Genomic DNA, 27,447 nt, shown 5'->3' with positions numbered 1-27,447 from the left:
TATATATGTATATATATGAATTTATATTTTGATTTGTAATGCTAGTAGTAATGGATAAAGCATGAAACTTGATTAACCTAAGTGGTTTTGAGACATTCAGAATACAAATATGAAATGGAACATAATTTCTAAAAATCACACTACCAACACTGACATGGTTTCTAATTTTAACATATTTAATTATGACACAAGAGAGAGAGAGAGTCCATCTGATTTTAAGCAAGAAACATTGTCAAACACCAGAGGGACTCAATATATTGATAAGCATAATACCATGCATATCTTAAAGAACTCTTGACCTCCAAATTCTCATCTGGGCAGCAAAAAGAACCAACATCACATAGCTTCTTGAATGTCTTGTCCACAATGTTGTAACGCAAGACCTTCCCAGGTATGTGCGGCACCAAAAATGACTCCTCGTCTCTCACTCCCCTGACAAGAGAGAGTATGGAAAATGCATAACTTTCCAAGTCCGTTAGGTCATGGTGGTTCAAAATCATCTCAGGAAATGAACTCGCAACGCCTTCAAGATCGATGCGGTACTTAACAAACCACCCCCAGTAGTCTCTATTCATCTCATAAACGTGGAATTGAGTCATGAAAGAGATCTCAATAAGAAGCAGATGGTCATGAGACTCCCCAAAATACCCACACGGCCGCTCATACCGTCCATCTGGAACAGGTAGCATCGACATTGCTCTGAGTCGATCGTCATCGACATTGAAATACAATGAGTCCCCCCAAGAGCTAAGCCAATTAATTGCACCATTCCAATAGACCCCCACCATGAAAGCTTATATCATCTGCAGTGAAAAGGTCACCAGATTTTCTCCAACATTTGGTCTCAGATGAGTAAATCTCAATCTGAAATTGCTCATGATTCAACAAAAAAGTGCTCCAAACACATACTACTTTGTAGTGAGGTGATTTTGAAGGATCAAAAGCTAAAGTCATGCCATACATGTTCTTTAGAACACCCTGACCGGGTTCAGGAAGCATAATGAACTGCTTGGTAGTAGGATTGTAGACATGATAGTTTTCTTCACACACAACACTAGAAGGGCTAGCACAACATATTAATACATTGCAAGAATCTAAAATTCTTACACCTGATAGGCCTGTAAAACAAGTAAGTGCTCTATAGGGGGAATCAGTTGGATTTTCATGGTTGTGGATAGGGATGAATTCGACCTCGGGGATGTGGTGGTTGAATGGGTGTGGGGGTAGGCCAGAGCAGGTGCAAGGATGAAGGTCTAGGCGGCGAAGCGAGCTTGCACAGAATGGCGCTAAGAACAGACCAGAGTGGGCGCAAGGGTGAGGGTATCGACGGCGAGACAAGTGGGGGCTTGTGATGAGAGAGAGCCAGCGTTTGGACACGGATTTAAATCGGAGGAGTGATTTTGCAGGTAGATGTATTAGGATTTCGACTAAGAGGTCATCATTGGAGGCAACTTCATCTGCTGGTGATGGGTGTTGTGGCCTGAGGGTGTTGGAGACATTGGCAGTTGGACTCGTTTTGAAGGATAACATGTTTGCACAGATTTGGTTGTGTGATTTGTGATCTTGAACAGGCAAGTGAAACAGAGGTGGTCTGTGTTTGTGGAAAAAAACCCTCTTTTGTAGTGTATATGAAGACTTCCTCTATGTTTATGTGTGTGATTATTTCAAAGATTGTTGTACATTGTTGACTGTTGACCACAAAGTATTGAATTTTACATTAGAATACTTTTCTCATCCTTTTTCACACTAGGAAGCTTCAATCTTTTACTCGTATAAAACCTATTGTGCGAGACAAAACAACAACAAAAATCTTCAAGCTTCGTATGACTTGCTCATCAACCAACACTGAATATTAGCCAAAGCAATAAACCGACAGATGTATGTATATTTGGACACCCTTTTGAGGTCGACTCTATAAGCAGGACTCGTCATGTAGTATTTCACATAATCGTCTTTCACTTAATCAGCACATTCCTGTAGAATTGTCTTCCAAGGGCTCAAATTGTTTGTCTCAACAGCGAATCTCCTACCGGTACAATGTATTCGAGGATCAAAGATCTCGGAAGCAGGTGAGAGTTCGAATTTTGGGATCCATAAATCTCTAAATCGGAGAAATCAAACACAATTTACAGACGAAAGATGAGAGAATCCAAAGAGTTGCGTGGTGGCGTTTCGCTTTTTTCCGAGGTCTTGAAATGGGGACAATGCATTTCTAATTGTGGATAAAAAAACCCTACAACCAGTAACGTTTTTGACCAGAGAGAAAGGAGAAAGAAGAAGAGTGGCGTGTGAAGAAAAGTAAAATAGAGAGGACAATGAAGATCGAGTAATACTTGACACATACAAACTCCGCGTTGATTTAAACTTGAATTGTGCAAGCCCAATCAAAAAATTAACATTAGAGCATGGCTTAATTAAGTTTTTGGAAGCTCAATTCTGTTTTGTTTGCCTCGTTTAGTCAAGTTTAACGTGAAGCAAGTCAATAAGTTCGAGTTGGAGATCAATAAAAGTTTTCAGAACACCCTAATGTGTAAGTTCGCAAATTCAATAGCTCAAGTTAGTAATTGTTGAGACTCATTTAACACAGGAAGCAATAAATAATTTTAATCTATTTATGATCAACATAGTTCATTGAAGTTCTTACCTTAAATAATTAATAATGGGAATTTGAGACAGAGCAAATGGTAAAGCATGATTAACCAAGTGGTTTTGAGACATTCACAATACAAATATGAAATGAATCTATCATTTCTAAAATCACACAATTAAAATTGAAATTTTTATAATTTTAACATATTTAATCATGACACGAGTGAGTCCAAGCAAGAAACATTGTCAAAACCAAAAGAGCGACTCAATGTATTGATAAGCATAAAACCATGCATATCTTAAAGAACTATTGACCATCAAGTTCTCAGCTGGACTGCAACTTGAACCAACATCACATAGCTTCTTGAATGTCTTGTCCACAATGTTGTACTGTAAGACCTTCCCAGGTATGTTCAGCACCAAAAATGACTCTTCATCACTCTCTCCCCTGACAAGAGAAAGTACGGAAAATGCATAACTTTCCGAGTCCATTGGGTCAAGGTGGTTCAAAACCATCTCAGGAAATGCACTCACAACGCCTTCAAGATCAACGCGGTACTTAACAAACCACTCCGAGTAGTCTCTGTTCATCTCATAAACATCGAATTGAGTCATGAAATAGATCTCAATAAGATGTAGATGGTCATGAGACTCCCCGAAGTGCCTGAAGGGCCGCTTATACCGTCCCTCACGAATGGGTAGCATCGGCATTATTCTGAGTCGCTTGTGATGGACATTGAAACACAACCAGTCCTCCCATGGGCTAATCCAGTTAACTGCACCATTCCAATAGACCCCACAATGAAAATGTGTATGAGTTCCAGTGAAACGCCCACCAGATTTTCTCCAACGTCTGGTCTCAGATGAGTAAATCTCAATCTGAAAATGTTGACGAAACAACAAAATAGTGCTCCAAACACAAACAACTTTGTAGTGAGGTGATTTGGAAGGATCAAAAGCTAAACTCAAACCATTAATATACCTATGAACAAAAGTTTTCATTTGAACATTCTGACCAGGTTCAGGAAGCATAATGAACTGCTTGGTAGTAGGATTGTAGATGTGATAGTTTTTTTAACAATCAACTCTAGCAGAGCTAGAACAACAAAATAGTCCATTGCTAGAATTTAAAATTCTTATCACACCTGATAGACCAGGAAAATAAGTAAGATCTCTAAAGGGGCCATCAGTTAGATTTTCATGGTAGTTGATAGGGATGAATTCAACTTCATGAATGTGGTGGTCGAATAATAGGTGGCCACAGAGTGGGCGCAAGAACAGGCCGGAGGGGGTGCAAGGGTGAGGGTATCGGTGAGCCAAGTGGGGGCTGGTGATGAGAGAAAGCCAACGTTTGGACACGGATTTGAGTCGGAGGAGTGATTTTACAGGTCGATGTATTAGGATTTCGACTAAGAGGTCATCATTGGAGGCAACTTCATCTGCTGGTGATGGGTGCTGTGGCCTGAGGTACTTGGAGACATTGGCAGTTGGACTTGTTTTGACGGATAACATGTTTGTATCAGATCTAGATGTGTGATTTGTGATCTTGAACAGGCAAGTGAATCAGAAGTGGCTTGTGTTTGTGCAGAACACCCTCTTTTTTAAGTGTGTATCTATGTATGTGCGCTCTTGTTTCAAAGATTGTTGTGCATTGTCGAATGTTGACCACAGAGTATTGAATTACATTAGGATACTTTTTTCATCGGTCTTCGTCGCTGTTAAGTTTCTATCTTTTACTTGTATAAAACCTATTGTGCAAGACAAAACACCAAAAAGCATTAGACAGCAAAGTTTCATACATTGAATACACTCCAAAGCTACAAATTGACTATCATGGTTTATATTTAATTCAAGGATTAAAAATAAAGCATCATCATTATAAAGAAGTTTTAATTTATAAAACAAACATACTAACAATGTCAAACTGAAACAACAAACAACATATACAATGAAAACGGACGACTAAAATGACTAATCAAGAAAAACTGTAGAATGCTGCAGAGAAACTCAATGTATTGAAACCTAAATATGCATTTCGATACCAAGACGACCTGGAGCAAAATCACAAAGCTTCTTAAAAGTTAAACAAATCATTTTTTCACAACAAGCAATTCCAAAGTTCAGAGTCGAATTCCATGAAAACACATTAGCCCAATTGCATGAAATTGTCCACAAAACTAAAAGTACAAAAAATAAATAAATAAATCAACAAATTTAAGAATAATTAGTTCAATCAAACACAACTTTTGAGAAAATTTAAAGAATATTACCTATAACCATGCCCTGCATAATACGGAAGATTCGAAAGCAGAGTCACACCAACATCAAATATCCATACATCTTTCCCATCTCCACTCAATTCCAAGCTCTTTGCATAAAATCTGGCCTCTTGGACTCTCTTTCGAGGTCAATTCTATAAGCAAGACTCATGATAGAGTCCTTCACACATAATCAGCACATTCATGTGGAATTGTCTTCTATAGGCTCAAATTATTTGTCTCGACAGCGAATCTCCAACTGACACAGTGTAATCGAAATTCTTCTTCCGATTCTTTGAATTGGGATTCTGTGTCTCGGAAGCAGGTGAGAATTCGAATTTTGGGATCTATAAATCCCTAATTGGGAGTAATCAAAAACAATTTACAGACGACAGATGAGAGAATCTTAGTGGGGTTTCACTTTTCAGCTTTTTCCTGAGGTCTTGAAATGGGGACTATGCAAACCTTACAAACCGTAACGTTATTGGGGGGGGGGGGGGGAGGAGGAAGAGAGAGAGAGAGAGAGAGAGAGAGAGAGAGCAGAAGAGTGGCGTGTGAAGAAACGTAAACTAGACAAGACAATGAAAGTAACAGTCGATTGTACTTGATACGTCGCGTTGATTTTGGGCCGAATGAAGTTAAAGCCATTTGTTTCTGGCGGTTAAGTTGATTAATCACCCAAGATGGGCTTGTTGGGCATAAACCAATGTCCATGTAGTTGGGCCCAGATGTGGCCCATTCTATGGGGTTGGAGATGTTTGTGCCAAGTTCGATAGGGTCAACTGGTGAGGATTCAACCCATTAAAAAGTCCATTCATAAAAAATAGGTTATCTTTGAGTCGCATTGTTTATATAAATAATTGGTTGTTATAGAAATGAATGCTATAGTGAGTGATATGACCATTACATTTTGTTGGTTAAAGCACTGTGACAGCTCCCTATTTTTTTTGTTTAAGAGTTAGACTCGACTTGTATAACACTCTCATGGCATAAAAAAATCAAACAAATAAAATAATGGATTGTTTGTATGTATTAAATTCTCATATAGTCATATTAAAATGAGTTGTTGACTTGACTAGGTTGTAAATCATTTTTCATCTGTTAGTTTTCAATTGTTTTTGTTTTAGAGTTTCTAAAAATAGAAAAAGAAAATATGCTTGCATGTTTTCAATTTTCCCTCTTATTCCATATCTAATTTTTAGAGGCTGTGAAGTCTAAACACAAAGAATTATTAAAATTCAAACCTTACACAATAAAAAGTTCTTAGGAATTTTTGAATCAATGAAACTTGATTAACCTAGGGTGTGTTTAGCACCAATGTATTAGAATTTTGGAATTGAAATTGCATTATAATTCCAAACACTCCAAATCAACAAATTAAATCTCATAATTCAATCAAAGATTTTAAATACCAAATCATCTCAAATTTTTAACTCACTCTACCAACATGATTGGTTCACTCAACCCCAACACTTCCATGTCGGTCGGCATTCGAATCTTAGATTGTTTCATCTTGGTAGAGCTTTTTGAGCCCTACGTCAAGATCAGGTCACTCTCTCTCCTTCTCTTTATATGTGTTGATATGTGTGTGTGTGTGTGTATGAATTTATATGTTGATTTACAATGTAGTAACACAGATAAAGCATGAAACTTGATTAACCTAAGAGGTTTTGAGACATTCACAATACAAACATGAAATAAAGCATCATTTCTAAAATCACACTATCAAAACTGGCATGTTTCCAATTTTAACATCTTAAATCATGACCCGAGTGAGTCAAAGCAAGAAACATTGTCAAACACAAAATTGGGAATCAATATATTCAAAAGCACAAAACCCTGCATATCTTAAAGAACTCTTGACCTCCAAATTCTCAGCTGGACAGCAACGAGGACCAACATCACATAGCTTCTTCAATGTCTTGTCCACAATGTTGGAATGCAATACCTTCCCAGGTATGTGCAGCACCAAAAATGACTCATCATCTCTCACTCCCCTGACGAGTGAGAGTATGGAAAATGCATAACTTTCCAAGTCCATTAGGTCATGGTGGTTCAAAATCATCTCAGGAAATGCACTCACAACGCCTTCGAGATCAACGCGGTACTTAACCAACCACTCTGAATAGTCTCTCTTCATCTCATGAACATCGAATCTAGTCATGAAATAGATCTCAATAAGATGCAGATGGCCATGAGACTCCCCGAAGTACCTAATCGGCCTCTCGTCCTGTACTTCACAAACCGGCAGCACCGGCATTGTTCCGAGCTGGTCGTTGTCGATATTGAAATACCACCAGTCCCCCCATGAGCTAATCCAGTGAATTCCACCATTCCAATAGACTCCATTTTCAAATTGTGTATAGTCTGCATCAAAAAGCTCACCACATTTTCTCCAACATCTAGTCTCAGATGAGTAAACCTGAATCTGAAAATGCTGTTGTTTCAACAAAGCAGCACTCAGAACACAAACAACTTTGTAGTGAGGTGATTTCGAAGGATCAAAAGCAAAACTCAAGCCCTCAATGCTCGCTTCACCCTGATCAGGTCTAGGAATCGTAACGAACTGCTTGGTTGTAGGATTGCAGACACGATAGTTTTCTGCCCACTCAACTCTAGAAGAGCTAGAACAAAACAATAATCCATTGCAAGAATTTAAAATTCTTACACCTGATACACCTAGAAAATAACTAAGAGCTCTAGAGGGGACATCAGTCGCATTTTCAGAGTCGTTGATGGGGATGAATTCGACTTCAGGGATGTGGTTTTTGAAGGGATGTGAGGGTAGGCCAGAGTAGGTGCAAGGGTGATGTAGGTGGCGAAGCGAGTTGCCACAGAGTGGGTGCAAGAACAGGCCGGAGGGGGTACCAACGGTGAGACAAGTGGGAGCCGGTGATGAGAGAGAGCCAATGTTTGGACACGGATTTGAATCGGACGAGTGATTTTGCAGGTATTAGGATTTCGGTTAAGAGGTCATCAATGGAGGCAACTTTATCTGCTAGTGATGGGTGTTGTGGCCTGGGGGTGTTGGAGACATTGGCAGTTGGATTAGTTTTGATGGCTAACATGTTTTGTATCAGATTTGGTTGTGTGATTTGTGATCCTCAACAGGCAAGTGAACCAGCGGTGGTTTGTGTTTGTGTATAACACCCTCTTTTAAGTGTATATGTAGTCTTCCTCTATCTGACTATTTCAAAGATACAGTACATTGTTGAATGTTGTTGACAACAGGCAATGTATTGGATTTTACACGTAGAATACTTTTCTCATCTTCTTCATCACTCAAGAAGCTTCAATCTTTTACTTGTATAAAACCTACTGTGCAAGACAAAAAATTAAAAAATAGACAGCAAAGCTTCTTATGACCTTTTTTTTTTCCCCGGAAGTTCAAGCTTCTTATGACTTGGTCATCAACTAACATTGAATATTCGCCAAAGCTATGAATTAACATTGGTCATCATCAACGCTGCAGAGAGACTCAATGTATTGAATAGCATGTGACCCGAATTGTAAGTAACCCTCTATATGAAATTCGATACGAGGACGACCTGGAGCAAAATCACAAAGCTTATTAAAAGTTTTGTTCTTGAAATTGTAGCGTATAGCCTTACCAGGGATATGCAGAACCATAAATGAGTGGTCTGTCATCTTCTCCCTGAACAATACTCAGTATAACAAATTTGTAATAATTCAAGTGAGACGGTAAAAGATGTTCGTTAATCATCTGTGGAAAAGTTGTTGGGATAGAATCAAGATCAACATGGTATTTCACGAACCACGCAGAGTAGTCTCTCTCCATCTCATATACATCAAAGAGTGGATTGGAGATCTGAATTAGTAGCAAATGGTCACGAGACTCTCCGAACTACTTGACCATCCGGTAGGTGAGGCATTGGCATTGGCATTGTCCGGAGACGCTCTTGGTCGACATTGAAGTATAGGGAATCAGCACAGGTGCTGATCCAATTAATAGCACCATTCCAGAAGACCCCTCCCAGGAAAGGATCATCTGCAGGGAAAGGGTGTCCAAAGGCCAGTTTCGGATGAGTAGATCTCAATCTCATGATGCTAGGCAATTTTTTGGAGTAATAAACACAAACAACTTTGTAGTGAGGTGATTTTGATGGACCAAAAGCTAAGTAAACGCTGGTGATAGGTGATGTGACCTGGGGGTGTTGGAGATATTGGCATTTGGACTTGTTTTGAAGGATAACATGTTTCCATCAGATCTGTGGATGGAGATTTGTGACTTGTGCAAAGACAAAACAATTAAAAAAAAAAACATGACAGCAAAGCTTCATTAGACTTGCTCGTTAACTAACATTGAATATCAGCCAAAGCTATAATTTGACTACCTTGGGTTTATATTTAATCAAAGGATAAAAAATGAGGCATCATCATGATAATGAAGTATTGTTATAAAACAAACATGCTAACAATGTCAAACTGAAACAATAAACAACATATACAATGAAAACATGCAACACTAATGATTAACCAAGAAAAGCTGTTAAACGCTGGAGAGAGACTCGATGTATTGAAAAGCATTGTCTGACCCAAACTCTTAACAAACGCTCTATAGGCAGACGAGCTGGAGCAAAATCACAGAGCTTCTTAAAAGTTTTTTTTTTCCCCAAATTGTAGCGAATAGCTTTACCAGGGATGCGCAAAACGATAAATGAGTCCTCATCAACTTCTTCCTGAACAAGACTCGGTATAAAAAATCTGTCCGATGGTAAACGATGTTCGTTAATCATCTCTGGAAAAGCAGTTGCTATCGAATCAAGATCAACACGGTATTTCACGAACCACGCAGAGTAGCCTCTCTCCATCTCATATACATCAAAGAGCGTAGTGCGTGGACCGGAGATCAAAATTAGATGCAAATGGTCACGACTCTCTCCGAAGTACTTAACCCTCTTCCCCTCCCAGTCATCCGTCAGGGGAGGCATCGGCATTGTCCTGAGACGCTCTTCGTCAACATTGAAGTACAAGGAATCAGAACAGGTGCTGATCCAATGAATAGCACCATTCCAGAAGACCCCTCTCAGGGAAAAAAACATCTGCAAGGAAAGGGTGACCAGAGGGTGTCCAAAGGCCAGTTTCGGATGAGTAGATCTCAATCTCATGATGCTCAGGCAATGATCTCAAGGAATAAACACAAACAACTTTGTAGTGAGGTGATTTTGATGGATCAAAAGCTAAATGAACACCGTGAACCGATTCAATCCCACGATTGATCCTGAAATCTCGGCGAGATGGATCGGGTTGTTGGTAGTGGGATTGTAGATGTAATATTTGCGTTTACCATTAATCAGTCGGTAGCTACAACAACAGAGTAACCCGTTGCAGGACTGTAAAATTATTAGACCGTAAGGATCGTTAACGAAAGTGAGACTTCTGAAAGGAGCTCTGGTTGAACTGCCATCATCAAGAGGGACGAAATCATATTCTGGGTTGATGACAAATGAGGACCTGCGCAAGAACAAACCTGAGGGAGACCTAGTGTTATGGTTTTGGAGACGAGAGAAATGGGGGTCGGTGATGAGAGAGAGCCAGTGTTTCGACATGGATTTGAATCGAAAGAGAGATCTTATGGGGAGGTGTAGGAGGATTTGGATTAAGAGGTCGTTGTTAGCAGCAACTGTATGGGCAGATGCTGCGTGGCTTGGAGTGTGGAAATCCACAGTTCGGCTTCTCTTGACAGAAAACATCAGTACCGTTAGAAACTAGAGACTTGAAAGTAGGAAGAAATAGATGTACTGTAGGTTGCACAAAACAGTCTGTTTCAAATTGTTTATAAAGCTCTCCTCTGTTTCCAAGATTGCTCTGCACGCAGGCTACTACTTAGCTAAACTTTCAATTTTAAAATGATGCATAATCGATCCAAAATTCAAGAAAGTAATTGAACAGATAGCAGATAAAGAGCAGGAAGAGAAGAATAACATACATAAAAATTCATGAATAAGCTTTTGATGTCAAAGATAAAATCGTGCAGGACGACTTCTCCGGGCTACAACATACCTAAAAGTAAAATATTCAAGCAAACAACAGAGCCTGAGCGCAGAAACTTGCCAACTCAGAGCTTGCTCGTTTCAGATAACAAGAGTGAGTCCATCTGATTTTAGGCAAGAAACATTGTCAAACACATAAGAGGGACTCAATATATTGAAAAGCATCAAACCATGCATATCTTAAAGAACTCTTGACCTCCAAATTCTCAGCAAAACAGCAATGTGGACCAACATCACATAGCTTCTTGAATGTCTTGTCCGCGATGTTATATCGCAAGACCTTCCCAGGTGTGTGCAGCACCAAAAATGACTCTTCGTCTCTCTCCCCCCTGACAAGAGAAAGTATGGAAAATGCATAACTTTCCAAGTCCAATGGGTCAAAGTGGTTTAGAATCATCTCGGGAAATGCACTCACAACGCCTTCAAGATCAACACGGTACTTAACAAACCACTCCGAGTAGTCTCTCTTCATCTCATAAACATCGAATTGAGTCATGAAATAGATCTCAACAAGATGCAGATGGTCATGAGACTTACCGAAATATCTAAATGGTCGCTTGAACCGTTCGTCACAATGGGGCTGCATAGGCATTGTTCCAAGTCGGTCGTGATCGATATTGAAATACCACCAGTATCCCCATGAGCTAATCCAGTTAATTGCACCATTCCAATACACCCCATTATCAAATTGTGCGTAGCCTGCATTGAAAAGCTCAACAGATTTTCTCCAACGTCTGGTCTCAGAAGAGTAAATCTCAATCTGAAAACACTCACGATACACCAAATCAGTGCTCCAAACGCAAACAACTTTTTAGTTAGGTGATTTTGAAGGATCAAAAGCTAAACTCAAGCAATCAATGTTCCTTTGAACACCTTGACCGGGTTCAGGAAGCGTAATGAACTGCTTGGTAGTAGGATTGTAGACATGATAGTTTTCTTCACACTCAACTCTAGAAGAGCTCGAACAACACAATAGTCCGTTGCAAGAATCTAAAATTCTTACACTTGACAGGTCCGGAAAATAAGAGCAAGCTCCAAAGGGGGCAGAAGTAAGATTTCCACGGTTGTCAATTGGGATGAATTCTTCTTCCAAGATGTGGTGGTTGAATGGGTTGCCACAGAGTGGGCGCAAGAACAGGCCGGAGGGGGTGCAAGGGTAAGGGTATCGACGGTTAGACAAGTGGGGGCTGGTGATGAGAGAGAGCCAACGTTTGGACACGGATTTGAATTGGAGGAGTGATTTTACAGGTAGATGTATTAGGATTTCGATCAGGAGGTCATCGTTGGAGGCGACTTCATCTGCCGGTGATGGATTTTGTGGCCTGGGGGTGTTGAAGACCTTTGCAATTGGAATAGTTTTGAAGGATAACATGTTTCCATCAGATCTGGAGAGAGATTTGTGATATTTAACAAGCAAGTGAATTAGAGATGATTAGTGCTTGCGCATTACACCCTCTTTTGAATGTTGACCACAAAGAATTGAACTTTAAATTAGATTATTTTTCTCATCCTACTTCATCACTCAGAAGTTTCAATTTTTTTACTCGTATAAAACTTAATTTTGCAAGACAGAACAATACACAAATCATTAGACAGCAAAGCTTCATGACTAACATTGAACATTAGCCAAAGCTACAAGTTGACTATCTTAGGTTTAGACTTATTCTAAGGATTAAATATGAGGAATCGTCATGATAATGAAGTACTATTATAAAACAAACATGCTAACAATGTCAAACTGAAACAGCAAACATATACAATGATGCAAGATGACACAAATGATTAACCAAGAAAAGCTGTCAAATGCTGGAGAGACTCAAATGTATTGAAAAGCATTGTCTGACCCAAACTGTAAAAAACCCTCTATATGCATTTCGATGACAGGAAGACCTGGAACAAAATCACAAAGCTTCTTAAAAGTTCTGTTCCCCATTTTGTAGCATATAGCTTAACCAGGGACGTGCAAAACCATAAATGAGTCCTCAACATCTTCTTCCTGAACAAGACTCAGTATAACAAATTTGTATTAATGCAAGTCCGATGGTAAAAGATGTTTACTAATCATCTCTGGAAAAGCGGCTGGTATCGAATCAAGATCAACATGGTATTTCCCGAACCACCACGCAGAATAGCCTCTCTCCATTTCATATACATTAAAGAGCGTAATGTGGACCGGAGATCTAAACTAGATGCACATGGTCGCGACGCTCTCCCAAGTACTTGACCCTCCTCCCCTCCCAGTCATCCGGCAGGGGAGGCATCAGCATTGTCCCAAGACGCTCTTCATCGACATTAAAGTACAAGGAATCAGCATAGGTGCTGATTCAATGAATAGCACCATCCAAGAAGACCCCCTCTCAAGAAAGAAACATCTGCAAGGAAAGGGTGTCCAAAGGCCAGTATCGGATGAGTAGATCTCAATCTCATGATGCTCAGGCAATGATAAGGAGAAATAAATGCAAACAACTTTGTAGTGAGGTGATTTTGATGGATCAAAAGCTAAATAAATGCCGCAAACCGATTCAAACCCGCAAGTGATCCTGAAAGCTCAGCAAGAAGGATCAGGAAGTGTGGTGACGTTGGATTGTAGATGTGATAATTGCATTGCCAGTAAGCACTTGGAAGCTACAACAACAGAGCTACAGTCCTGCACTATGCCCCTTAGGCATAAAAGGCCTTTTGGTTGTTTTACCCTCTAAGCAGGATTCGCAAAAACGGAAGTGAGCCTATTGAAAGGAGCTCTCGTTGAATTGTCATCATCAAGGGAAACGAAATCTTATTCTGGGTTGATGAGGAATAAGGACCCACGAGAACAGGCATTATGGGGAGTTGGTGTTCTGTCTGCAGGAGAGAAATGGGGGTTGGTGATGAGAGAGAACCAGCATTTGGATACAGATTTGAATCAGGAGTAGAGATCTTAAGGGGATGTGTAGGAGGATTTGGATTAAGAGGTCGTTGTTAGCAGCAACCATATGGACAGATGTTGCATGGTTTGGAGTGTGTAAATCCACAGTTCGGCTTCTTCTGACATATAGCATTTGTACTGTTAGAGACTCGAGAGTTGAGAGTAAGAAGAAAAGGATGTATTGTAGGTTGCACATAACAGTCTGTTTAGAAGTGCATATAAAGCTTTCCTCTCTTTCAGAGATTGCTTTGCACGCAGCTTCCCCATCTGGTGGAAATTGTGCAGAGTACAATTTGACTCAAGTGAGTCAGCAGAAAAGGTCTACCTCTTCAGGGGAATGAAACACTACAATTATATGTAAAATTAAAGAGCTTAAAATGCATAAAAGAGTGAAAATTTCAATCCTAAAAATATACAAGATCCATATATATTCACGAGTCCATCCAAATAAATTCAAGTATGCAGTTCAACAGATAGTAGATAAAGAGAAGAATAACATATATAAAATTCATGAATAAACTTTGGATGTCAAAGATGAAATTATGTTGCCACTGCAATATTTTGATCATGAGAGGTACAAGATTCACGGATTCTACAGTTCCAACAATTAGCAAATCACTTGATACAACATATACCCAAGGGTAAAATATTCAAGTCAACAACACAGCCTGAGCACAGAAACTTAACAACTAAGAGATTGCTCCATTTCAGGAATAAAATAAAAGAAAATAGGCTGTCGATACCTATCATTTTTGTCTAATAGTCAGAAAGATCTATTTCGATAAATTGTCATCTGATGGGAAATTCTGCATTTCTTTGATCACCGTGATTGGTGAGAGTCAAAGATAGTCAAATTTTTTATGCTCTAACTTGAATCGGCAATCAAAAAGGAAGAATGATTTGTGTGGTAAATCACACGGCACCAGTTTCTTTTATAGCTTCACTCACCGGAAATAGAAAAAAAGTTTTTTTTAGCTTACTTGACATGAAAGTTGGAGTTAACTGCATTTTACTCTACATCCACAGAGATAAATGTGACGAGAACAAGCTTGAAATTGCACAGTGGCCCCACACCCAAGGTCCAAACACCAGCTAAGATCTTTCAAAAATCAGCTAACACCAAGAAATGTATTATCAAAGCCATTCACCGGCTCAAATTACTTCTTTGGAAAAAATAAAGTAAATGAAATACAACAAGAAGGTCCCCATCATGATAGAGGCTTTACATTCATAATTTAGGTAAGAGAACGGTGATTTTGACTAGATATTAGATATTCACTATAAAATAAGAATATCGACCTTCACGTATTCTGCTGTTCTTAAATATACCGCAGAGTAGAATATTCACCTCCATCCTGACTTGTGATAAGGTCACTGGCATCTCATCTCTATCGTCTTATTGCATCAGGTGACAGGTTTTCTAACGAAGTGAACATGAAGTTGCCAGAATAAATAGCTGCATTGTCTGTCCAGGCAGAATTACATTTTCATCAAAGAGAAATCAAAGAATTAGATGTCTTGAAAGTGTTCATATGTTTACGCAACCTTACCAGAGATATACAAACACAGCTGAAATACATGAGAAAGCAGAAAATTAAAGGATGTGACATGAAGCACAAGAACATTTGTTTTCAGTACAAAATACACATGCAAGGGCTGTATACGTGAGGTCAAATCATGTTTTGAAGCTCATTGGGTTGTAAAGGAGGCAAGTCAAAGGTTAGAACAGGTTCATCTATTGACCAAGTAGACAGCTTTATCAGCACAAAGTGGCCACCTTAAAACCCAAACCCGTATTTTAATTCTTGCAGTTTGAGTGTATAATATTGCATACTGTCACAACTCACAAGGACCATCAATGAGTTTGGCACAAGCGGATCTGTATTGCTCGCTATGTGACTTGGTGAGCTGCTTGAAAGCGTACCCAAGTACTATTTCTGGTCAATTTATATGTGATATAATACAAGTGTTCAGTTTTTATTGGTAGAGAATATAAATTACCATAGGATAATCATATAGTAGTATATTTACAAAAAAATTAAATAATTAAATAATAATAAAAAAAGAGCGCAAAACTGTAGAACCAAACCAATCATTTATGGTTCGGCTTGACTTGGTTGCACTAGCTCTGACAGATCGGTTCGGTTCTAATGTTTCTAGAGCTGTTGGGACCGGTTTGGTTCTGGTTCATCCTAGAACCAGATCAAACCGAACTGTGTGCACCCCTCCTAATTCAAACTCAGCCTTGAAGGGTTTGGAATAAGTTCCCCCTCCTGGAAATTATGATAGTTAGCTAAAAGGTCACTAAAATTCATAGCAATATACAGTTCATGGATCGAAGGCCCGAGGAATTAGTTATGACCATTTATGAGTCTCAAGCGTGGGTGATGTTTCTTTCTCCCAAAGAAAATTTCTTTCTATTTGCAGATACAAGGGAAGGCATGTTGTTTTGTTGCTACATGAAAAGACAGATCGTTACACAGGTAATATATTGCCCATTACCAACTAGATGTGGGGTCCAATTTCAACAATAAATAAACATAGATAAAAAATAGAAAGAGATGACAAAATATAATTTCTAATCTATATAATTTACTCAAATAAATCACCCAGATAAGCGTCCAATGTCTTATTTTCACAGTCAATCTCAAGCCAGGATAAAAAGTTAAAATAAAAAAGAGGAATTCTTTAGATTGCTAATGGCCATTTAAAAACATTATTCATGCGGACATGAATCCTGACAATTTTGAGAGAATTTTTAAATGCCACCCACGTTTCTTCAAAAATTATAATTTCTCCAGACTCAGAACAAGGACCAAACTGGGCTCATGCAGCTCAGCAATCCTAAATCATACGGGCAAGATATTGATAAAATTATGGGAAGTTTTTGGCTGGCTGTGCACTGCCCCTTGGCACCACAACCTCCCATCAACATAGCTGCCTTATTCAAGCACTGAGTTCATTGTGCCGACTAATTTGACCAGATTCAAGTTTTTCCAAACAACAAAAAAGATATACACATTCTTAATTTAATATATACTACATAAGAAAATCACACAAGAATGCATATGAATTAGGGAAAAGAAGGATACGTAAAAAGGGGTGGCCTACCTGTTAACGACAGGCAACTAGATTCCCGACGAACATACCTTGACATAGCCTGCAAATAAATCCAAAAATCACTGTGCTAGACCTTTTTGTTTAAAATGCATTATGCCTACAGTACAGAGAATGATGAGGCCTATGCATTGACAGTAAGACGAACTAAAAGAAAAACTACAATTAAAGTCTGACAAATTTTGTTACAGATGGAAACTCGATGGTCTTAACCATAAAAGCAGTGATGGAAGTTGAAAGTGTGGAAAAGTATGCATCCCTGTAGAAGCCTTTACAGCTACACGACAAATAGTACTTACCACATCAATAAATTCAAATGATTGCCATATGACTTTGTTTCAAAAAATGAGAACAACACCCACTGTAATAACTGTATCTATCTAATGGGGAAAGCAATGCAGGTTACTTTGCCTGGCAGATTCCATACCCAAAATAGAAAACTACTTCACCAACCACTCCCTAGAAGATTACAGATTTCTCATACTGCAAAACCCGGCGGTGGGAGGACCCGGAAGGTGTGGGGTTTGATGGAGGGTAAGTAGTTTGCGTATAGTATCTTACCACAAATGGTAAGATTGACCAAATAAGAGACATCCTATATAGCTAATAACTCGAGTTACATAGGCAGACATGAACTTGCCTGGACTGCACGTAACCCAGCATCATTTGGTTTTGACAAACCGTCATCAGAGAAGATGTTCCTGCCACACAAGTAAGTACCAATGCATAGTCAGACAAAGCGGATAGGGTAAAAACAAGGAGTCACTCGAACAGCATGGCAATTCATCTCAGAAAAGAGAGAACATCAAATAATTAGTCCCAAGCTCTTATATCATTAATTATCAAATTTTACATTTTTACTAAAAATGCCAAACTAGTAAAATTGATGGTTTTAGTACACTGCAACACAAGTTGAATATGGCTTAGGGTCATTTCATTGTAGCAGAATCTTAATTTTCTACATAAAATTAATATTAAAAACTAGAAAATTTATATTCAAAAATCTCATATAAAGATTATTGTTATTCAGCATATATACACATATACATTGTCATGCAGTAACAGATGAGTAACATTTCTGGTTGCCTTAAGACTACTAAGATTGTAAAGGGGAATTATTTGAGTCATAGGATAGAATTATCAATATTAATTAAAAAATAAATAAATAAGAGTAGCCCACCCCACAGTTTAATTAAATGTGAAAGCAAGTGTACAACATCCTAATTAGACTAATTGACACTTTTATAAAAGATTTATGTTATAATTCTAGTGCAAGCGATACCTCCATAGCGCATTTTGCAACTCATCCTGTTTAGCTTGGGGAAGCATGGCAGTATCATAAGCAACAACATTTCCATAAAAGATCTTCTCCAAATCCTTCATCCATCTGTGCAACAGTAAGTTAACCTGCCATCCCAAGGAGAAAGTGGAGGCGTTATGGCTATTTAACCTAAAATGTACATGTTTAATGTTACTCAATCTGATATAGGTTCAAAATAAGATTCCTCAATTGTACAAAAGACCACAGAGATTCCCATCTCATAAATTTTTATATCATCAATCAATATGTAACACTACTGATAGATTCCCAGTGAGCAATAGGAGTGAATACACACACACACAGAGACTCTTCAGGTCATACCTAGGTACTGTAATCGTAGCCCAGCAATGGAATAGGGACGCCGTGTCTAAAATTTGTATGGACTTGCATCATATTTCTCATGTGGTCAAGATCACTTCCACCAAAAATTGAACAGTGAAAAACAAAGGGGTATTTTTTTTTTTTTTTTTGATAAATAAAAAGACAAAGGTGCATTTACTTCTAAAACTATTCTTATGGTTTTACGAATGTAAAATGAAAACTAGATAAATCACACAATTTTGTCAATTTTTGGTGCAAGGCGAACCCCAAATATGACCTAGCAAACGGAAAGCAACAGGTCCATTCTGAGGAGGAAATTTCTGGTTCTAACATATCCAACATATGTATATGAACACCTCAATACAGTTTATTGTTCCCTGCTTTCCTTTCTTTTTTTAGCATCTTCATATAAAACCTTGTACATACTTTCTTACTTTTCCTTCCTTCCAAACCGATCAAACATTAAACTCTTGGAAGTCAAGCTAGATGCTACGCTGATTTATTTACCATTTTATAAACACAAATCGGTAACAAACAGAAAAACTTACCCAACTACAAAAATATTATACTACTAATAGTTATAAGCCCATTAATCAGGGTTTGTTTCGCTAATGCAAGGTGCTAGGAGGGGTGTAATAATGGCACAGAAGTAAGCTTTTGCATTATTTGTTAAAAGCATCTGCTCTCAGACTCAAATCCACGTTTTCACATTTGGCATATCAAGCAATTTACCATTAACAAAGCAATTGCCACTAAAGATTTCTGGTAGTTGTATTTATCGTTACTCCATGCTTGTTTCATTGACATACAAATGTTAAACCAAAATGATGGTTAACCTGATGGATCCTTAATCTTTCTCCAGAAAGAGAAAGATCACTGCAAGTATCAAGAATGCTAAATCCTAAATTTGAAAAGAGAGTTGTTTCTGGAAATTTGTTTTTACTCATAGTAGGAATAAAATATATATATATATATTGAAATTTGAAAGTTTAAACTCTGCATATGGGTGTAGATTGCTAACCCCGGCCTTAGATACCCTCAGCTCCACATCATGATTGAAAATCTCATACACATATTGCCCAAACTCAGAGCCTTCCTTTCCCTCTTCTTTCAAGCGGCGTAAGAAAAGCCACATATGAAGCACGAGCAAAGAGAATGTAGTTTTGAATGTCTTTTCCAAGCTAAATACTGCATGTGAAGGAGTAAAAATCATGTTAAAACTCAAGATAGGATGGCAGAGATCTAAATAATTACAAAGATATCAATATTATTCCTATCCCAAATGCAACACAAAGCTCTAAATTAAATTCATGTTGTTAAAAAAGGACCTCACGAGCCACCACTAACTATCACAGAATTAGCACAGTGCAGAGATCACATTTATACTTATAGGATTGAAATGCATATTTCATATGAAAGAACTAATCCAAGACATTTATAATATCTAAGAACTTTATCCTCTACACCCTTTTAACATCATCAACCTCGTTTCCACATAAAGACATATGACCATACTTGCTAACCATTTCTGAGTAAGACTTCCTTGGCATCTGAGACTTGAAACGGATAGACATTAAGGATTCAAAGCATGGATTGATGGAATTTAGAATCAATTATTTGGCCAAAGATATTAGAAGATCCACCAACTTCGGGTTGATAAAAGTTGTGGTCCGTGTCATTCCTATCCCAATCACTAAAGTTGCAGCAACCAATCACACTTCTACTTAGATCACCATCAATTACCAATATAACCACTGATGCCCTCATTGTAATTTATATTATAATTTCGATTTAAATGTAAAATGTTAAATAATAAGTCATTTACACCATTTCAGAGATTCCTCTGTGAGTTCTGTGGTTGAGATCATTTGAAGTATGGTGGTACGAAGTGTTAATGACTGAATTAACAATAGATAGTGTAATTCGGTTGAATGGCTGCCTCAAAACGTTCTTTCCCATTCTAAAAAACTTGAATTTCTCATCATTAAAATAAAGGTACACTGAGAAGTGTCTCTTTGCTTATCTCCTCAAAAAAATTGGACAATACAACAAAAATGGAATCACAAAATATAAATTTAAAGATGTAAATGATAAGATAATGTAATTTAAAAAATTAAATATGATATTAAAATTTCTATGGTAAAGGAATTTGACAACTTCTATATCAAATTGACTTTATTTCCATTTTTTTCCCCCTTAGGGCAGTGGGGGATGAAAGATTGAGATCAGCTCTTCTAAAAATGGAAGAGAAATGTCAAGTACTGTATTTTTCTACTATGAACAGAATCGAGTAGAGTTCATGTGAACTTCATGGGACTCCCACTCTTTTTTGCCAATAATTTATTCATTAGAAGTATTGCTTTGTTTGTTTTTTTTCATGTAGCCCCCTACGGTATGCTACTTGTATTTGTAAATCCAGAATTTCTCTTTAAAGAATAATCTTACTTACATAAAAAAAACATATGTATATTAAAATTACAGGCAAACTAAAGTTTGTTAAAGCATAAGGAAAAAAATATATATATTGCATTGCTTGAGAACAAGAACAAAGATAGACCAACCATTATATATAGCAGGTTTATCAACTTGAGAAACTACACGGCGGTACACCACATTTGCTCCTCGAATGGATATGCTTTGTTTGCTATAGAATAGCAAAAGCTTGAGGATAATACGCCGAATGCCTTCATACTTTGGCTCTTCAATTCTTAGAGGGGAATCAGGGGCCAAAGCCAATGAGCAGGGCTTGGACCAAAACTGCTTACTCAAATTTACCTGCTCAAAGAATGTACCCTAATTTTCAGTATCAGGACAGCATTCAGCAATATATTCATTTTAGCTGTATAGAAAATCATTAGATGAAATCAAAATCATAGTCTTTCACTCAACCTACAACATTTAAACCATCTAAGAGCTAATTCTCTTATCGATATGAAAAATTTTATAATATCAAGAGAATATCTAATAGCTCATTGGTGTACCTGAATTTTATATAAACACCTTTGAAAAACTAAAACTGACTATGATTTGGAAGCAAATGACTTTCCATGAAAGAACAAATTAATTAAAAATAAATGAAACAAAATCTGTAGCCTTAGCACGAAAGAAGCCATGGAAGTATCTTGCAATGTGTTATCAGGAAGAGTTCAAAAAACAAAAAAACAAAAAACAAAAATTTAATATCAACCCTCATATATCAATTTGTGGAAGATAATGAACAAGAATATGTTAATAATAAAGTATGAACTTTTTTTGGTCAAAATAAGGTCCATGCATGTATGTTACAAGATAAAATTGTGACGTTAAGGAAGATAGCTCATGCAAAGTGAGACCAAAGTTTCCACTCTTATCTAACAGGAGTGCACAATTATGGATATAACAGCAATTGCTTTTTTCTTTTTCCTTTTTTTTTTTTTCTTGGGATTCAGCATTTTGGGGGTTCAATTAAAGAGGCGAGATTGCACTGTCAACCTTTATTCACATTTCTGCCTCACTACTTGAGAAGGTCCTTTCTTAGTCCCTAAGATGTAAACAATCTACCCAGCCTCATAAAAGTTGCCTTATTGTCTAGCTGTTCTTCTCATTTCATATATTTTATTAATCTTGCATGTTTTTAGTGCTTGAAATAGAAACATAAAAAGGAAATGTGGATTTTGAATATTATCACACAAAATCAACCAAAATTTAAAATCAAAACAAATGCATTCATTACCAAAATTAAGTAAAAGTTAATTGTCTAATTAAAATAAATTCATCAACAGAAAAACCATTGAAATGGAGAAAGCATGCAGCTATAAATTTCGAATTTAGCAACATAAAAATTTATCTCACGCGGATATATCTCCTCGCGGAATTCATTATTGTTAATTCAAAAGGCAAATAATTAATCAGTCTTTAACATACACGAAACACAACAGAAGAACACTGACAGCTAATATCAGTAACCCAAGTTAACCTTAATCAACAAAACGACCTAAAATATTGATGTTCTGCATATACATTCTCACAAATAAGAAAATGGTAGTTCTGACTATATCTATCTGTGTGTATCTATACCTCCTGTTTACTTGCATAGCTTTTCTCGGCAACATCGGGCGATGTTGGTACTGCAGCAGCAGCAGCAACCTTGGAATAGTTTCGATATGAAATGACATGTAAATCGCTTATAGATGTCAAGCTCTTCTGCGATCCAACCCTAGAGATATGAGTAATTGCTCTGCTCCATCTAGATAACATTGTGGACGTTATCTATCAAATCCAGAACAACATTTCTCAGATAACTTCAAATAAAGATGAATTAAATAGAAAAGATTACAAGTGTGGACTGAAGAAGATAACCTGAAATCGAACAGAGATGACTAGGGTTTTTTTTGCTGCTGCTGATTGCTCAGCTGTTGCTGTTGCTGTTGCTGTTGCTGTTCATTTTGGAAAGCTGTTTTTTGGTTTTCTTTGTTTTTGTTAAATTCTCTTATGGCTCTTGAACCCTAATTTTATTTTTTATTTTCTTTTTGCAACTTGAACCCTAATGATAATAGAGAAAAAGAAAATATCTGGAACGTTAAATGCGAAGTAGATTAATCTAACGGTTATGAGAAGATCATAAATGGCCTTTTCACTTGTAAATTTGCATGTGACTGGATATTTTAGTTTAGTAGCGTTGTCACTATATGCATCATAGCTTTTTTATATTTAAAATAATTTTAACTTATAGTGATCAATAAATAAAATTGTGTCACATTACTATATATTAAGTAAAAAAAACATGATATAAATTTTTTTTTTTAAATCCATTTTATTTTCCTTTCATTTCTTTGCAACCAAATAGAGAGTTGATTTATCCAAAAATGAAAAATGATATTTTGGTGGTCAAAATTAAACATAATTGCTTTATAGTGATCTTAAAGTCAACAAAAGGTGAATACTGACCAAGGTTAAAACTTAATTGATACTAAGTGATCATTTAATTGTTTATTACCTAAATAGCCTTTTATAATATATTATTATGTAAGTGGACAAATTTACCCTCTACATTAACCTAAATAAACACTTATTTAAATTGACTAACTAAAAGACCAAGATACGATAGAATTGAGGACGGATGTTATACATTGTTTTCTTCAAGGTTCTAAGAGACAGGACTACAAAATTGTAAATTTTATTTTTATTCATTATTTCCAAGGTATAGTTATTATACTTTACGAGTTGATTTGTTTGAAAAATCTTCCTTAAGATATAAGATTGTAATTTTTATGAATTTTTTAATACTACTTAATTATAGTTTAAGAAATAATGACTATTGTTGATTAATTTCATAATTTTACCAATTGTTAATGGATGTTTCAAAAGTATGATTTGCTACTGTAAATGTTACGAGTGTTTATAGTGGAGAGCATTGAAAAATAGATAAATGCTCTGTTCAGTGGGAAAAAAAGGAAGAGGGGTGGAAGGAAAATAGGAGGGAAGAAAGTTCCTTTTTCACTAGGAAAGAGCCAGAGAGAGAAAGGATAATAGGAGGGATGGCTCATCCCTCCTCCTTTATAAATTTTCATCTGTCTAAAAATTTGGGCGAAAGACACGAGAGAAAATAAGTGAAGTTGTTATAAAAATATTAAATTATAATATTATCCTTCAAAATCCCTACACATCTCATATCATGCAAAATCTTTCTATCTTGCTCTTGCTACTTACATATATAGATTGATTCATGTGTTACAAACTTATTTGATTAATCTGTTATATATATATACACACACACACACACACACACATATATATATGGTCCAAGATCTGCACCATATAAATATATATAGATTTGGACCACATATGTAACCACTTTACCTATTGACAAATATACATACATATATATATATATATATATATATATATATATATATGTATGTATGTATGTATGTATGGAAAGATTTATTTAAATAATGTTAATGCAGCGACATTGGAATCTAGAGAGCACCTAAAATTGGACCTCTGAATTGGGACCGGAGAGTGAGAATCCGGTTGCAAGTCGGCTGCGCACGCCAGTAGTGGTAATGGCTCCGTGGTGAGACACAGAGAGTGGAGATTGATATGCAGTCAATATCTGAAGAGGCTTCTGTAAGGGTGAGCATGAGGCATGAATAAAGGTACTGGAGTCAAGGATCTAAGATGGCCCAGAAAAGACCTTTGTGGTCGTAGACAACGCAGTGGTGGCTGTGGTGGCAATTGAGGATATTATTTTTACTTTTTAATTTTTTTTTTTGGCAATTAAATAATAAAAGGTAATATTGTTATTTCACGTTTGACCTACACATGTCAGCAATGACATAAGCATGTGGTTTAATAAAGTTAAGGGTATAATAGTAAAAACACATTTTTCATATTTTTTATACGGGTGTGAGAGCAATTTTAGCTGAGGTTTAATATAAGAACAATAAGTCAAAACCTGAGGGGGTGTGAGAGCAATTAATAAATATTTTTTTATATAAATAAATAAATACTGAAATATTGAAACACTTTAGCAGAGTTTATGTATTTTAATCTTGAATTCTGGATTTCTAGAATTCTCGATTTCTATACTCCTTCCTCCTTCCTCTATGCCTTTATTTATAGGCTTCTTGGATTAATAGAATGATGACATGTGTCATTTTCTGAACCAGTTACATTCTGATAATTATCCAAAAAAAATAACTATTTTTTTTATATTGAACTAAAAATAAGAGTTTTATATAGAATGTGATTGATTTTATTAGGTAATTTTTAGAGTTTTATAGAAACTATTTTTATATCAATTAATAAATATTTTTTTTATATAAATAAATAAATACTGAAATACTAAAACACGTTACATTATTTTATTAGGTAATTTTTAATTAATAAATATTTTTATTTTAATAATTCTTGTCTAATTTGATTTACTTTTATTAAAAAAAAACTTATAATAAATAGATAAATAAGTAATTTATGTTAGAGTTTTATATAAACTCTTTTAAAACATTTTTTTATATCAATTAATAAATAATTTTTTATATTAATAATACTTGTCTAATTCAATTTTTTTTTATTAAAAAACTCGTAATAAATAAATAAATAAGTAAATTGCGTCAGAGTTTTATCGAAACTCTTTAAATATATATTTGTCCAGTGTGATAGAGTTTTATTGAAAATAAAATAGGTAATTTGTGATAGAGTTTTATATAAATTATTTTATTTTCTTTAAATATATCCTTGTCTAATTAGATTTAATTTTATTAAGAAACTCATAATAAAAGCTAATTTGCGGTTGAGTTTTAGAAAAATTATTTTGTTTTATTTATCAATTAATAAATATTTTTTATATTAGTAATTCTTGTCTAATTAGATTTTATTTTATTAAAAAATTTATAATAATAAATAGATAAATAGGTCAATTTAAATTTTATTATGTAGATTTTAGCGTTTTAAATATTTTTTTTTATATAAATAAAAAAATACTTAAATACTGAAACTCTTTGCACATTTAATAACAGTATAGATAAAAACTCTTTTTATATCAATTAATAAATATTTTTTTTATATAAATAAATAATGAAACTCTTTGGCAAAGTTTCTGTTTTTTATAATTATGGATTTCTAGAATTCTCAATTTCTGTACTCTTTCCTCCTTCTTCCATGCCTCTATGTATAGGCTTCTTGAATTAATAGGATGATGGCATGCGTCCTTTTTTGATAATTACATAATTATAATTGGGCCGGGCCGGTTATATTGTGATAATTATCCATAAAAAATAACCATTTTTTTATATTGAACTAAAAATTAGAGTTTAATATAGAATGTGATTAATTTTATTAGGTAATTTTTAGAGTTTTATATAAACTATTTTTACAAAAACTATTTTTATATTAATTAATAAATATTTTTTTTATATAAAATAAATAAATACTGAAATACTGAAACACTTTGCGTAATTTTCAATTAATAAATATTATTGATTTTAATAATTCTTGTCTAATTAGATTTATTTTTTATTAAAAAAAAACTCATAATAAATAGATAAATAGGTAATTTGTGTTAGAGTTTTATAGAAACACTTTTAAAACCTCTTTTTATGTCAATTAATAAATAATTTTTTATATTAAAAATACTTGTTTAATTAGATTTTTTTTTATTAAAAAACTTATAATATATAGATAAATAGGTAATTTGTGTTAGAGTTTTATAGAAACTCTTTAAATATATCTTTGTCTAGTGTAATATAGTTTTATTGAAAATAAATAAGTAATTTGTGATAGAGTTTTATAGAAATTATTTTATTTTCTTTAAATATATCTTTGTCTAATTAGATTTATTTTATTAAGAAACTTATAATAAAAGTTAATTTATGGTAGAGTTTTAGAAAAATTATTTTGTTTTATATATCAATTAATAAATATTTTTATATTAATAATTCTTGTCTAATTAGATTTTCTTTTATTAAAAAATTCATAATAATAAATAGATAAATAGGTTAATTTAAATTTTATTATGTAGATTTTAGTGTTTTAAATATTTTTTTTTATATAAATAAATAAATACTTAAATACTAATAGATAAATACTGAAACTCTAAAGAGTTTCTGTATTTTACTCTTAAATTTTGGATTTCTATAATTCTCAATTTTTGACCAAAAAAGGTTAGTCAAAAGGCCGACCTAAAAAAATTTAGTACTACACTTGATCTTAGCCAAAAGGCCGAGAATGTGTGATTATTATTTCTTTAGCTCTATAGTTTTATAAGAGACTTTCATGCAATCCTTTTTACTTAAAACCAATGTGAGACTTTGTAATTTGAATTAAACTTTTTTTATATTTTGTTAATTTGAATTAATTTTAATTTTATTAGGTAATTTTAAATTTTATAAAATTTATATCAATTAATAAATAAATACTGAAATACTGAAACACTTTGCACAT

At 35.3% G+C, this 27,447-nt stretch overlaps 4 protein-coding genes and 1 pseudogene across 5 annotated transcripts; all 5 read right to left on the bottom strand.

The window, feature by feature from the left end:
* Window positions 1-48: 48 nt before the first annotated feature.
* Window positions 49-2,672, bottom strand: LOC132312538 (F-box protein At5g07610-like). The gene is given in 2 exon segments (XM_059810929.1): window positions 49-800; window positions 802-2,672. Coding segments are annotated over 2 exon segments (1,314 nt in total). The 5' UTR covers window positions 1,531-2,672; the 3' UTR covers window positions 49-215.
* A 7,376-nt stretch (window positions 2,673-10,048) lies between these two features.
* Window positions 10,049-10,561, bottom strand: LOC132314491 (F-box protein At5g07610-like). Its single transcript, XM_059813352.1, has one exon. The coding sequence runs from the start codon at window positions 10,559-10,561 to the stop codon at window positions 10,049-10,051; it is 513 nt and encodes a 170-aa protein (XP_059669335.1).
* Window positions 10,562-10,802: 241 nt separating this feature from the next.
* Window positions 10,803-14,688, bottom strand: LOC132314490 (F-box protein At5g07610-like). Its single transcript, XM_059813351.1, has 2 exons — window positions 11,682-14,688; window positions 10,803-11,651 (listed from the first exon to the last, which is right to left on the bottom strand). Exons 1-2 carry the CDS (start codon window positions 12,231-12,233, stop codon window positions 10,989-10,991), a joined length of 1,215 nt encoding a protein of 404 aa, XP_059669334.1. The 5' UTR covers window positions 12,234-14,688; the 3' UTR covers window positions 10,803-10,988.
* A 155-nt stretch (window positions 14,689-14,843) lies between these two features.
* LOC132312537 (uncharacterized) lies at window positions 14,844-23,037 on the bottom strand. 2 transcript variants are annotated; one of them, XM_059810926.1, is made up of 8 exons: window positions 22,864-23,037; window positions 22,582-22,773; window positions 21,087-21,318; window positions 19,547-19,713; window positions 18,166-18,290; window positions 17,524-17,584; window positions 16,878-16,926; window positions 14,844-15,231 (listed from the first exon to the last, which is right to left on the bottom strand). In XM_059810926.1, exons 2-8 carry the CDS (start codon window positions 22,759-22,761, stop codon window positions 15,155-15,157), a joined length of 891 nt encoding a protein of 296 aa, XP_059666909.1. In that variant the 5' UTR covers window positions 22,762-22,773; window positions 22,864-23,037; the 3' UTR covers window positions 14,844-15,154. The 2 variants fall into 2 exon arrangements, with proteins under 2 accessions (XP_059666909.1, XP_059666910.1); XM_059810927.1 differs by having other exon boundaries at window positions 21,087-21,300; window positions 22,864-23,036.
* A 4,050-nt stretch (window positions 23,038-27,087) lies between these two features.
* Window positions 27,088-27,237, bottom strand: LOC132315133 (U2 spliceosomal RNA; annotated as a pseudogene).
* Between the last annotated feature and the right edge of the window lie 210 nt (window positions 27,238-27,447).

Source organism: Cornus florida, unplaced genomic scaffold (genome assembly GCF_030987335.1).
Source record: "Cornus florida cultivar Cherokee Brave unplaced genomic scaffold, ASM3098733v1 CherokeeBrave_3.0.0_Hap2_Chr06, whole genome shotgun sequence".
In the NCBI taxonomy this organism is placed as follows: Eukaryota; Viridiplantae; Streptophyta; class Magnoliopsida; order Cornales; family Cornaceae; genus Cornus; species Cornus florida.
Note: the sequence above shows the minus strand (reverse complement) of the source record. Positions and strands in the feature narration are given on the sequence as shown.